The sequence below is a fragment of the Balaenoptera borealis genome (genome assembly GCF_965194805.1).
Source record: "Balaenoptera borealis genome assembly, chromosome: 3".
Lineage (NCBI taxonomy): Eukaryota > Metazoa > Chordata > Mammalia > Artiodactyla > Balaenopteridae > Balaenoptera > Balaenoptera borealis.
In genome coordinates, this window is record NC_138866.1 from 60491794 (window position 1) to 60507140 (window position 15347).

Sequence of the window (15347 nt, forward strand, 5' to 3'; positions counted from 1 at the left end):
ACATTTATCTCTATCCTTCTCTACCTTGCTCTTTGCCCTGGAGTACTAGTCTGTACAGACTACAGACATAGGATCCCTTGCTGTCTTCTAATCAAATATGTCCAATTAGGAGCCCTGAAAAGGTAAAGAGTGAAGTCAAAGTATTTATTCCTCTGGTCCCCTCCTGAAGGGTTGCCTCACACTGGCCATGATCTTTGACCAAAGTTCACTACTTATTTCAAGGAAATCCTTTCCATACAATTTCTTTCTTCCAGGTTCTAGTAATCACTCCCTCTTTTTGTCCTCTCATACTTAGGGGTAGAGATTGGCTCTATTATTTCTAGTCCCAGGATACTACTCTATCATTTGTGGTTTCCCTATGCCCTGACATCTTTGTAAATTGCCCTTGTTATACCTTCCTAGAATTATTCTAAATTGAGAGTGCTGTTTACTCGTGGGATCCTGACTGATAAATTAATTGGTACCAGAGATGGGCCCAGGAAATACACACACAAAAGGATCCTTCAATGAGTGAATTATAAAATTAAGGCCCAAACCACAATACATTTCTTATTTCTAATGTAACTATAACAATTGTTGATTAAACAAGACCTTTTAAGAGTTTTTGGAGGCTTGGATAACTCATCATACACAAGTGTAAGTTTACTGAGTCTCAATCCTTTCTTCAGTTTCATCTTCTTTTTCTTGGGATAAACAACGTAAGTAATGCCAGCTTGTCTAGATGTTTCAATGAGAGGGAGAGACAGGTCTCTCGAACTGTATCTGCCCTGCATGTTGTCTAAGATAGTATCTATATTTTCTTTCACAGAGACAGGTTCCTCAGTTTCATTTTGCTCAGCCATCCAATGCTCCAACTCCTTTGTTTTTTGAAACATCACCTCTTTCATATTGCTTTGCATGTCATCCTTAATCTCTAATGGAGTTATGGTCTCCTCCTTCTTCAACTCAACTGCAGATTTTACTCTCTTATTTATAAGGAGATAAAGAAACAGAAAAAATATAAAATCAATTTAGTTGCTGTACATTTAAAATTAATTCAGTTACAATTGCTATTAATGTAATTTGGTCACTATTGAAAAAATTTAAATCTATTCTTGATGTTTTTCAAAAGTGAGCATATAAGTTAACAGTGGGTTAGTTAAAGCAAAGTGCAATAATTTGGTCACATGACATTGCAATAGCTACATAAAAGTAACACCATAAAGTAGATATGAATTAATTGTGATTTTATATATTCTTAATTAGAAATGAATGCTTTTTACATATCCAAATAAAGTATTTGCTCTACTTTTAGTTTAATGCAAAAAAAAGTGGTAGAATGGGCAAAAATTATTAAAATGCCTTACCTTATAAAATCAATTTGCGGGACTTCCCTGGTGGCACAGTGGTTAAGAATCTGCCTGCCAATGCAGGGGACATGGGTTCAATCCCTGGTCCGGGAAGATCCCACATGCCATGGAGCAACTAAGCCCGTGTGCCACAATTACTGAGCCTGTGCTCTAGAGCCCGCGAGCCACAACTACTGAGCCCATGTGCCACAACTACTGAAGCCCGTGTGCCTACAGCCTGTGCTCCACAACAAGAGAAGCCACCGCAATAAGAAGCCCGTGTACCACAACGAAGAGTAGCCCCCACTCACTGCAACTAGAGAAAGCCCGTGCACAGCATTGAAGACCCAACGCAGCCAAAAGTAAATAAATAAATAAATAATTTGTAAGTCTATTTTCAAAAGCACCCTAACAATATTGAATTTCTATACATAGTATTCAATTATTTTCAATTCAATATTTACAGGCTTAAATAACAGAATTTCAGCCTCATATTCATTTTATCTAATCATTAGAGAACCAACTTAATTTTTAATAATAATATTAATATAATACATTAATAATTTACAATAATTATGCATTAGTAACTTGAAACTCTAACAACACTCATTATTAATAAAAGAGAGATCAGTTCCAATCCTTTGATACAGCATTTCTTGCCTTTTGAGCTATTGTCACTAAATTAACTGCATTTAATTTTCCTAGTAAATAATAATTTGTTACAGAAATATTTTTCTTTATAGTGAATATAGGCCCAAATTCCAAATATAACAATTCCATACAAGCTGGTTATATACTTTAAGATGTACTAAAGTGCAATAGGGATATTGACCCTCTCTGTGACTTACTATATATACTTCCCCCATCTCAAGAAATTGTATTCAACTCAATGTGTAATTAGAATCGAGAATAGAGAAATACAGACTATAGAATAGATGTATGTGTATGTATATGTATATATCAAGAAAAGTAAACACATATGTATGTACCAAGAAAAAGTAGAACATGCCTGAAAAAAAGTAGAATGTAAGATTTTCATATTACCCGCTTGCTGACTAGCTATGAATTATGCAGCTCTGTAGAACACTTGAGAAGGAATTACTGACAGAATCTATAACTATAAAGCAGAACTACCAGGTAGGTTTGGGTTTTTTGTTTGTTTTCCAGCTTTACTGAGATATTATTGACATATAACATATATAAGCTTAAGGTATGCTGTGTAATGATATGATAAACATATATACTGTGAAATGATTACCACGATAAGGTTAGTTAACACCTCAATCCCCTCATATAATTGTTTTTGTGTGGTGATAACATTTAAGATATACTCTTTTAACAACTTTCAAGTATATAATATAGTATTGTTAATTATAGTCACCATGCTGTACATTAGAGCCCCAGAATTTATCTTATAAATGAAGGTTTATACCCATTGACAAACATCTCCCCATTCCTCTTCTCCTGCCCCAGCCCTTGCAACCACAATTCTACTCTATGTTTCTGTAAGTTCTGCTTTTTAGATTCCACATATAAGTAAGAACAGTATTTATCATTATACTTTTTATTATGTAAGTTTCAGGTGTACAACACTCTCATTCAACATCTGTATATACTACAAACTGACCACCCCCAAAGTCTACCGTCCATCACCATAAAGCTGACCCCCTTCACCCCTTTTCCTCACCCCTCAAGCCCCCTTCTCCTCTGGTAACCAACAATCTGTTCTCTGTATCTATGAGTTTCTTTTGGTTTTGATTTGTTTGTTTATTTATTTTGGTTTTGTTTCATTTTAAATTCCACACACGAGTGAAATCATATGACATTTGTCTTTTTCCTTCTGACTTATTTCACCTAGAATAATACCCTCAAAGTCCATCCACGTTGTCACAAGTGACAAGATTTCATTCTTTTTATGGATGAGTAGTAGTCCATTGTGTGTGTGCATGTATATGTATAACACACACACACACACACACACATATATATGTGTATATATACACATATATATATAATCACTATATATATATATATATATATATATATATATATATATATATATATATACATACACCACATCTTCTTTATTCATTCATCCATGGATGCACACTTAGGTTGTTTCCATATTTCAGCAATTGTAAATAATGCTGCAATGAACATAGGAGTGCATATATCTTTTCCAATTAGTGTTTTCATATTCTTTGGGTAAACACCCAGAAGTGGAATACCCAGATCACATGATAATTCTATTCTTAATTTTTTGAGGAACCTCCATACTGTTTTCCATAGTGGCTGCACAAATTTACAATCTCACTAACAGTGTAAGAGGGTTCCCTTTTCTCCACATCCTCTCCAATACTTGTTACTTCTTGCCTTCTGGATAATAGCCATTCTAACAGGTGTGAGGTAATAGCTCACTGGTTTTGATTTGCATTTCCCTAGTAATTAGTGATGTTGAACATCTTTTCATGTGCCTGTTGGGCTACCTGTATATCTTCTTTGGAAAAATGTCTATTAAGATCCTCTGCCCATTTTTAATCATGTTGTTTTTGTGTTGTTGAGTTGTATGAATTCTTTATATATTTTGGATATTAACCCCTTATCAGATATATAATTTTCTCCCATTCAACAGGTTACCTTTTTGTTTTGATCATGGTGTCCTTCACTGTGCAGAAGCTTTATAGTTTCAGTAGTTCCATTTGTTTATATTTGCTTCTGTTTCCCTTGCCTTCAGAATCAGAGCCATAAAAACATTGCTAAGACAAATGTCAATGATATTACCATCCATGCCCTCTCCTAGAGTTTATGGTTTCAGGTTTTACATTCAAGTCTTTAACCCATTTTTAGTTTTCTGTGTATGGTATAAGACAGTGGTCTAGTTTCCTTCTTTTGCATGTGGTTGTCCAGTTTTCCAAATACCACTTAATTGAAGAGACTGTCCTTACTTCATTGTGTGTTCTTGACTCCTTTGTTGTAAATTAATTGGCCATATATGTGTAGATTTATTTCTGGGCTCTCAATTCTGTTCCATTGATCTGTGTGTCTGTGCCTATACTATATGATTACTATAATTTTGTAGTATAGGTTGAAATCAGGGAGTGTGATACCTCCAGTTTTGTTCTTCTTTCTCAAGATTATTTTGCCTATTCAGGATCTTTTGTGGTTCTATACAAAATTTTGGAATTATCTGCTCTAGTTCTGTGCAAAATGTCATTGGAATTTCGATAATGATTACACTGAATCTGTACATTGCTTTGGGTAGTATGGACGTTTGAACAATATTAATTCTTCCATTCCATGAGCACAGAATATCTTTCCATTTACTTGTGTCTTCATCAGTTTTTTTCATCAGTGTCTTATAGTTTTCAGTGTACAAGTCTTTCATTTCCTGGGTCAAATTTATTCCTAGCTATTTTAATTCTTTTTGATGCAATTGTAAATGGGGTTGTTTTCTTAATTTCTCTCTCTGATACTTCATTATTAGTTCATAGAAACACCACAGATTTCTGTATATTGATTTTGTATCCTGTGACTACTGATTTCAGTTATTAGTTCTAATAGTTTTTTGGTGGTATCTTTAGAGTTTTCTATATATAAAATATCATATCATCTGCAAATAATGACAGATTTTCTTCTTCCTTTCCAACATGGATGTCTTTTGTTTCTTTTTCTTGCCTAATTGCTGTGGCTAAGACTTCCGTATTACGTTGAACAGAAGTAACAAGATTGAGCATCCTTGTCTTCTTTCTGATCTTAGGCAAAAAGCTTTCAGCTTTTCACCACTGAGTATGATGTTAGTTTTGGGTTTGTCATATGACTTTTTTATATTGAGGTATGTTCCCTCTATACCTGCTTTGTTGAGAGTTTTTTTCATAAATGGATGTTGAATTCTGTCAAATGCTTTTTCTGCATCTATTGAGATGATCATATGATTTTTAGCCTTTATTTTATTAATGAGATGCATCATGTTGATTGATTTGTGGGTGTTGAACCATCCTTGCATTCCTAGGATAAAACCCATTTGATCGTGGTGTATGATCCTTTTAATGTACTGTTGAATTCAGTTTGCTAATATTTTGTTGAGGATATGTGTGTCTATGTTCAAAAAACAATTGGTCTGTAATTTCTTTCTTTCTTTCTTTTTTTGTGGTGCCCTTGTCTGGTTTTGGTATCAGGGGAATGCTGGCCTTATACAATGTGTTTGGAAGGTTTCCCTCCTCTTCTCAATTTTTTTGTAAGAGTTTGAGAAGGATAGGTATTAAATCTTCTTTGAATGTTTGGAAAAATTCACCAGTGAGGGAGGTTTTTGATTACCAATTCAATCTCTTTATTAGTAATCAGTCTATTCAGGTTTTCTATTTCTTCATGATTCAGCCTTGGTAGATTGTATGTTTCTAGAAATTTGTCTCTCTTCTGGGTTGTACACTTTGTTGGCATATAATTGTTCATAGTATTCTCTTATGATCCTTTGCATTTCTGTGGTATCAGTTGTAACTTCTCTTTCATTTCTTATTTTATTTATTTAAAGTCTCTCTCTTTTTTTCTTGGGTAGTCTAGCTAAAGGCTTGTCAATTCTGCTTATCTTCTCAAGGAACCAGCTAAGTTTCACTGATCTTTCCTATTGTCTTTTTAGTCTCGATTTATTTCCACTCTGATCTTTATTTTTTCCTTCCTTCTACCAACTTTCAGCTTCATTTTTTTCTTCTCTTTCTAGTTCCTTTAGATGTAAAGTTAGATTGAGATTTTTCTTGTTTCTTGTGGCAGGACTGTAGTGCTACAAAAGTCCCTCTTAGAACCCCTTTTGCCGAATACCATAGATTTTGCTATGCCGTACTTCTGTCTTCATTTGTCCCTAAGTGTTTTTTTAATTTCTCCTTTGATTTCTTCCATGACCCATTGGTTGTCTAGTAGCATGTTGTTTAATCTCCACATTTTTATGGTTTTCCTGTTTTTTTCTTGTAATTGATTTCTAGTTTCACACCTTTGTGGTCAGAAATAATGTTTGGTAGGATTTCAATCTTCATGAAAGTTGAGACTTGTTTTGTGACCTAACACGTGATCTATCCTGCAAAATGTTCCATATGCACTTGAGAAGAATGTGTATTTTACTGCTTTTGGATGGAATATTCTTTATAAATCTATTAAGTCTATCTGGTTTAATGTGTCATTTAAGACCAATGTTTCCTTATTGGTTTTCTGTCTGGATAATCTATCCATTACTGTTAAGTGGGCTGTTAAAGTTCCCTCCTTATTGTATTGTTTTCAGTTTCTCCCTTTAAGTCCATTAATAGTTGTTTTATATATTTTGATGCTCCTATATTGGGTGCATATATATTTGTAAATGCTATATCTTCTTTTTGGATTGACCCTTTTATCATTATGTAGTGCCCTTCTTTGTCTTTTATTACAGTCTTTGTTTTAAAGGCTATTTTGTCTGATATGAGTATAGCTATACCAGCTTTCTTCTCATTTCCATTTGCATGAAATATCTTTTTCCATCCCTTCACATTCAGTCTGTATGTGTCCTTACTTCTAAAATGAGTCTCTTGGGCTTCCCTGGTGGCGCAGTGGTTGAGAATCTGCCTGCCAATGCAGGGGACATGGGTTCGAGCCCTGGTCTGGGAAGATCCCACATGCCGCGGAGCAACTGGGCCCGTGAGCCACAACTACTGAGCCTGCGCGTCTGGAGCCTGTGTTCCACAAGAGAGGCCGCAATAGTGAGAGGCCCGCGCACCGCGATGAAGAGTGGCCCCCACTTGCCGCAACTAGAGAAAGCCCTTGCACAGAAACGAAGACCCAACACAGCCAAAAATAAATAAATTAATTAATTAATTAAAAATAATATAAAATAAAATAAAATGTGTCTCTTGTAGGCAGCATATAGATGAGTCTTGTTTTTTTTTTTAATCCATTCAGCCACTCTATATCTTTTGATTGGTGAACTTAGTCCATTTACATTTAAAGTAATAATTGATAGGTATGCATTTATTGCCATTTTAATTGTTTTATGGATGTTTTTGTAGTTCTTCTCTGTTCCTTTCTTCTTTTTTTCCTCTGTTCCCTTATGGTTTGCTGGCTTTCTTTAGTGTTAGCTTTAGATTCCTTTCTCATTTTCTTTTGTGCGTTTACAAGTTTTTTCTTTGTGGTTACCATGAGGCTCAACATAACATTCTATGTATATAGCAATCTTCTTTTAACTTGATAACAACTTTGAACACATCCTAAAGCTTTACATTTTTACTCCTCCCCCCCACATTTATATTTTTATGACACCTTTTACATCTTTTATTTTATGCTTTCCTTAACTAATTATTGTAATTTTACTTAATTTTACTACTTTTGTCTTTTAACTTTCATACTTGCTTTATAAGTTACTGATCCACTACCTTTACTATATATTTACCTGTTCTAGTGAGATTTTTACTTTTATATGTTTTCTTTTTATTAATTTAGTGGCTTTTCTTTTCAGCTTACAGAAGTCCCTTTAATATTTCATAGAAGGCTGATGTCGTTGTAAACTCCTTTAGCTTTTGCTTATCTGTAAAACTCTTAATTTCTCCTTCAATTCTGAATAATAACCTTACAGGTGGAGAATTCTTGGCTGGAGATTTTTCCCTTTCAGCACGTTTTTATATCATGCCACTCTCTTCTGGCTTTTAAAGTTTCTGCTGAAAAATCTGCTCGTAGCCTTATGGGATTTCCCTTGTATGTAATAACTTGCTTTTCTCTTGCTGCTTTTAAGATTCTCTCTTTATTCTTATCTTTTTTCATGTGTCTTAGTGTGTTTCTCTTTGGGTTCATATTATTTGGAACTCTCTGGGTTTCCTGGACCTGGATGTCCTTTTCCAGATTAGGAAAATTTTCAGCCATTATTTCTTCAAATAATTTTTCTGGCCCCATCTCTCTCTCTTCTCCTTCTGGGACCCCCTATAATGTGAATGTTATTCTGCCTGATGTTGTACCAGATATTCCTTAAGGTATGTTCACTTTTTTTTTTTTTTAATGCACTTCCACGTTTATTGCAGTATTCGCAACAGCCAAGGTATGGAAACAACCCAAATGCCCATCAGAGGATGAATGGATAAAAACGATGTGGTATGTATACACAATGAAACACCACTCAGCCATGAGAAAAGAGGATATCCTGCCATTTGTGACAACATGGATAGACCTTGAGCACATTATGCTAAGTGAGATAAGTCAGATAGAGAAAGACAAGTACTGTATGGGTATCTTCACTTTTTAAAATTCTTTCTTCATTTTGCTGCCCTGTCTGAGTGATTTCTGTTGCTTTTTCTTCCAACTTGCTGATTCATTCTTCTCCTTCATCCAGTTTGCTATTGAACCCTTCAAGTATATTTTTCAGTTCAGTTTGGTACTTTCTTATATTTTCTATCTCTTTGCTGTTTTCACTGTGTTCATCCATTCTTCTCCCAAATTTGGTGAACATCTTTTGACCATTACTTTGAACTCTTTTGGAACATATTCTTCTCTCTGCTTTTGCCTGACTCTTTGTGTTTTTCTATATGGATTAGGCAAAACAGCACCTCTCCAAGTCTTGAAGGAGTGGTCTTGAGTAGAAAATGATCTGTGGGACCCAGAAGCACAATTTCCCCTGGCCACCAGAGTCAGGTATTCAAGGGGCGCTCCTTGTGTGGGCTGTGTGCACCTGCTGGCTGTAGCAAGGCCACAGCTGCTACACAGAGAGAGCAAGGCTTGGTGTTCTTGCTCACCCAGCACAGTTGTGGCATGGCTGCTGTGGCACAGGGTGGGGGGAACTTGGGGCACTTGCCCTGCCTGACTGCAACACAGTTGTGTCATAGGGTGTACAGGGTTTGGTGCACTCACCCAACCCGGTTCCAACATGGCTGATGTACAGTGTGTGTGTTGGCAGGTACTCAGGGCACTCACCTGGCCTGGTTTCAGCGTGGGGTGGGTGGAGCATGCCCACTGGCGCTAGCAGATTATAGGGAGAACACAAAAAATGGCACCCAGCAACTCCTTCATCAGTAAGTTAGAATGAGATTTTTAAATGGTGCCCACCAGCACTTCTGTTCCCAGAGAAAGTCCCAACAGGTTCCTGCCTCTCCAGCAGCTGCTTTAAGATCAGTAAGTGGGCATCCCTCACTTATGATCTAGGCGTTTTTCAAACTATTGCTTTTGTGCTGAATCTCAGGGCAAATGGATCTGTGCAGGAGCCCTTTAAGAGCAGGTTCTCCATTCCCTAAAGTTCAGTGGTTCTCCTGGACTCAATCCTCACTGATTTTCAAAACCAGACATTTTGGGGGCTCACCTTTCCATTGCTGGACACAAGGGTGGGGGTTCCTGATGTGGGCTCACTCCCTTCATTCCTTGAGGGAAAGTTTTGGGATCCCTCCTGATTGTGGGTCACCATTCCTGGGGTGGGGTCTCAGGTGAGATCATGTCTCTGCTCTCCTACTTACCCAGATGCATCTCTTTTATCCTTGTTGTAGAAGCACTCTTCATCTAGTTCTCAGGTCCTTTTTGGAGGAAAATTATTCCATATATAGCTTCAAATTTGTTGTGTCATGGAAGGAGGTCAGTTCAGGGTCTTCCTATGCTGCCATCTTAAACCCAGTCTCCCTTTCTCTCTCATTTATCATAATGTCCCATGGTCCATGCATGTTGTCACAAAAGGCAAGATTTCCTTCTTTTTATAACTAATATTCCATGAATATAGATGCAAAAATTCTCAAGAAAATACTAGCAACAAATTCAACAGCACATTAAACAGATCATACTACATGATCACATAAGATTTATCCCTTGGATGCAAGGATCATTCAACATACACAAATCAATAGATGTGATACATCACATTAATAGAATGAAGCATAAAGATCATATGATCAACTCAATAAACATATAAAAATCATTTCACAAGGTTCAACATCCTTTCATGATAAAAACTCTCAACAAAGTGGCTATAGAGGGAACATACCTCAACATAATAAAGGTCATAAATGACAAACTCACAGCTAACTTCACACTCAATAGTGAAAGGTTGAAAGCTTTCCCACTAAAATCAGGAACAACAGTGCTCACTCTTGCCACTTTTATTCAACATAGTACTGGAAGTCCTAGCCAAAGCAAGTAGGACAGAAGAAGGGGAAAAGCCATCCAAATCTGAAAGGAAGAAGTAAAATTGTCTCTGTATGCAGATCATAGGATCATATATAGAGAAAACTCTAGAGACTCCACGAAAAAACTGTTAGAACTAATCAATGAATTCAGTAAGTTGCAGGATACAATATCAACATACAAAAATCAGTTGTATTTCTATTTACTAACAATGAATTATTTGAAAAAGAAATAAAGTAATCTCATTTACAATAGTATCAAAAATAATAAAATACTTAGGAATAAATTTAACCAAGGAGGTGAAGAATTTGTACACTAAAAATTACAATACATTGATGAAAGAAGTTGAAGACACAAATAAATATAATAAAAAGATATCTCACATTCGTGAATCAGAATTAGTATTTTTGAATATCCATACCACTCAAAGCATCTATAGAGTCAATACAATACCTATCAAAATTCCAATAGCATATTTCACAAAAATAGAAAAAACAATCTTAAAATTCATATGGAGCCACAAAAGATCCCAAATAATCAAAGGAATTCTGAGAAAGAAGAAAAAAATTGGAAGCATAAGAATTCCTAATTTCAAACTTTATTACAAAGCTATAGTAATCAAAGCAGTATGGTGCTGGCATAAAAACAGACACAGAAACCAATGGAACAGAATCAGGATCTCATAAATTATCCCATGCATATATAGTCAACTAATATTCGACAAGGGAGCCAACAGTACTCAATGGTGAAAGTATAGGTTCTTCAATAAACTGTCCCGGGAAAATTGAATATTCACATGCTAAAGAATGAAATTGGACTCCTATCTTACACTACACACACAAATTAACTCAAAATGAATTAAAAACTTAAATGTAAGACCTGAAACTGTAAAACTAGAAGAAATCACAGGGAAAAGTTCCTTGATGTTGGTGTTGGTGATGATTTTTTGGATATGACACCAAAAGCACAAGCAACAAAAGCAAAAGTAAACAACTGGGACTACATCAAACTTAAAAGCCTCTGCACAGCAAAATAAACAATCTGCAGAATGAAAAGGCGACCTATGAAATGGGAGAAAATATTTACAAACCATCTATCTCATAAGGAGTTAATTCCAAAATATGTAAGAAACTCTTCCAACTCGATAGCAAGAAAAACAAACAATCCAATTTAAAAATGGGCAAAGAAACTCAGTAGAGATTTTTCCCAAGAAGACATGCAAATGGCCAACTGGCTCATGAAAAGTTGCTCAATGTCACTAATTATCAGGGAAATGCAAATAAAAATCACAGTGAGATATCATCTCACACCTGTTAGAATAGCTATTATCAAAAAGACAAGAGACATCAAATGTTGGTGAGGCTGTGTTGGAAGTGTGAGTTCAAGTGTTGGAACCCTTGTACACTGTTGAGGGAAATGTAAATTGGTACAGCCACTATGGAAACAGCATGGAGACTCTTCAAAAAATTAAAAATAGAACTACCATATGATCCAGCAATCCCACTTCTGGGTATATATCCAAAGGAAATGAAATCAGGATCTTGAAGAGATATCCACACTCCCATTTTCATAGCCACATCATTCACGATAGCCAAGATATGGAAACAATCTACCTATCAACAGATGAATGAATAAAGAAAATGTGATATAGATACAGATATAGATATACACACACAATAGAATGTCATTCAGCCATAAAAAAGAAGGAAATCCTGCCACTGGCAACGACATGGATGGACCTTGAGGACATTCTGCTAAGTGAAATAAGTCAGACAGAGAAAGAGAAATACTGTATGAGCTCACTTATATGTAGAATCTAAAAACAAAACAAACAAACAAACAAAACCCTCATAGATACAGAGAACAGATTCATGGTTGCCAGAGGCAGGAAGTAGGAGATGGGCAAACTGGGTGTGGTGGTCAAAAGGTACAAACTTTTAGTTATAAAATAAATAAGTCCTGGGGATGATTTAATGTACAGCATGGTGATTACAGTTAAAATACTGTATTGTATATTTGAAAGTTGTTAAGAAAGTAGCTCTTAGACGTTCTCAGCACAAGAAAAAAGGTGTAAATATGTGGGATGACAGATGTTAACTAGACTTACTGTGATGATCATTTCACAATATACACAGGTATCAAATAATTATGTGGTACACCTGAAACTAATATAATGTTATATATTAATTATATGTCAATAGAAAAATCTTAAGGATGGTGTCAGTGTACAGGGATACAAAACAGAACAATCAAAAAGTTGGTAAGAAAGAAGAATGTCAGAAATGAAATAGGAAGCAGGTTAAAGTTAAGCAGGTTAAAAGCAAGTTAGAAGCAAGTAACATGGAGAATCAAGGAAGCTGAGTGTCAGATTTCAGAGAGAAAAACAAAAGCTGGGAGCTATTTGCCAATGCCACTAAACGTAAGATCAGCACTCAAAAAGATTGCCAACAAACACATGAAAGAACGCTCAACATCATTAATCATTAGAGAAATGCAGATCAAAACTACAATGAGATATCATCTCACACCAGTCAGAATGGCCATCATCAAAAAATCTAGAAACAATAAATACTGGAGAGGGTGTGGAGAAAAGGGAACCCTCTTGCACTGTTGGTGGGAATGTAAATTGATACAGCCACTATGGAGAACAGTATGGAGGTTCCTCAAAAAACTAAAAATAGAACCACCATATGACCCAGCAATCCCACTACTGGGCATATACCCTGAGAAAACCATAATTCAAAAAGAGTCATGTACCAAAATGTTCATTGCAGCTCTATTTACAATAGCCAGGACATGGAAGCAACCTAAGTGTCCATCATCGGATGAATGGATAAAGAAGATGTGGCACATATATACAATGGAATATTACTCAGCCATAAAAAGAAACGAAATTGAGTTATTTGTAGTGAGGTGGATGGAGTTAGAGTCTGTCATACAGATTGAAGTAAGTCAGAAAGAGAAAAACAAATACAGTATGCTAACACATATATATGGAATCTAAGGGAAAAAAAAAAAAGGTCATGAAGAACCTAGTGGTAAGACGGGAATAAAGACACAGACTTACTAGAGAATGGACTTGAGGATATGGGGAGGGGGAAGGGTAAGCTGTGACAAAGTGAGAGAGTGGCATGGACATATATACACTACCAAACGTAAAATAGATAGCTAGTGGGAAGCAGCCGCATAGCACAGGGAGATCAGCTCGGTGCTTTGTGATCACCTAGAGGGGTGGGATAGGGAGGGTGGGAGGGAGGGAGATGCAAGAGAGAAGAGATATGGGAACATATGTATATGTATAACTGATTCACTTTGTTATAAAGCAGAAACTAACACACCATTGTAAAGCAATTATACTCCAATAAAGATGTTTAAAAAAAAAAACGCTTATGGATTCTTGTTGCAGAGCAAAGTCCATTGCGTTTGGTAAGAGAAGGTGTGGGTTTAAGTACTAGCTCTGTCACTTATCACTTTCTGACCTTTGCTTTTTCATATATAAAACAAGGATAGTATCTGTCTCATCTTCCCTCTTATCAGGAGATTGTGTAGCTCAAGACCAAACTGGAATAGAGTCCATGAAAATGCATTAACACTGTGAGCCCAATGCAAGTGTAGATCAATATTATAAGTGACTTGATTTATAATATACTAAGTAAAGCCAAAGTATGACTATGAGACACTTCCAAGAGATGTTGAAAATCTTCAATTGGTACTATGAACAACAATCTTACAGGGGCTACCAAATACACAGTTGAATCCAAAATTTCAGTCAACTCTGGATGAATCAAGTGATCACACTATTTCAGGAAAACCAACAAAAAGCATAGGTGGTGATTATTGCTAGAGATGTAAACATTTCTTTTGAATAACAAAAACTGAAAAATTATCATACCTTTAATTGTGGAGATTGCATGCTGAAACATTTTTGCATATTTTCAAATGAGGCAGATTTTCTTAGGAAAAAAAACTGTGAAATAATCAGATGACAAATATACACTGACTCTAGACACTATTTGGTAAACTAAAATATCATATGACAATTGGCTAATAATAACTGTTTAAGTAAATCAATGAAATGCAGAAACACTAATGAAAATACAGGTTCTTACTGATTTTGAAATCACTGACTTCACAGATGGGAGCAGAGCTTAAAATCCATCAATTAATTTTGAAAAGTGTATAATAATGGAAGCTATCTTATTTTTTTAATTCAACATATATAACAAACACTAAAGTTTCCAGAAAGTAGCCCAGGTGTGTGTAAATGTGCCATAGATATGCTGGGCCATTAATCCTCTTAGCCCTGGGGCTGCGCTAGTGGGACCTGGAGCGGCTACTGTTCCTCCTACTTTTCAGTGGCTACTGAACAGTCTCCTCTAAATCGTGAGCAACCTCAACCTTTTACCCCGTAAGGCCACACAAATATTATTACTCACTATGAGAACTATTATACTAAAAGAGTTGTGAAGTACTAACATACCAAATAGAGTAGAAAGTACCAAAAAAAATGACATATTTCATGTATGATGGTGGAAACAGACATAAAGAAGTAATTATAATCCAAAGCAACTGTAACAATGACTGTAAAGATAGCATGAATCAGGTGTAAAGAGAGCACAGGAGAGGTGGAGGTCAATTCAGAATGGAAAGGAACCTGGATTGACCAGCTTGAAGAGGTAGCATTAGGGCTGGCCTGTAAAAGGTAGTGACATTTCCATGAACTGAGAAGGGGTTGAGAACATCCCAGGCCAACGGAATAGCCTAAACAAGCACAGAGAAGTGTCAAAGTGCTGGGATTTTAGTCCCCTAGGACTCTGGTGCAGGCAGAGTACAGGGTACCTGGGGGTTACATGGAAGCAGAAGCATAATGGGAGGTAAGATAGTAAATATAGTCAAGGCCAGGTTATGAGGCTTAGT

The 15347-nt window shown here is 36.0% G+C and overlaps 1 protein-coding gene across 1 annotated transcript in view; it reads right to left on the reverse strand.

Annotated features, from left to right (window-relative positions):
- TTC6 (tetratricopeptide repeat domain 6) overlaps positions 1 to 15347 on the reverse strand; it is a 220284-nt gene that overhangs the window by 62758 nt on the left and 142179 nt on the right. Inside the window, exons 9-10 of the mRNA XM_082385911.1 lie at positions 14323 to 14439; positions 592 to 965 (exon numbers count right to left, since the gene is read on the reverse strand). Coding sequence (XP_082242037.1) covers positions 592 to 965; positions 14323 to 14439 — 491 coding nt within the window. The remainder of the gene's footprint in view (positions 1 to 591; positions 966 to 14322; positions 14440 to 15347) is intronic.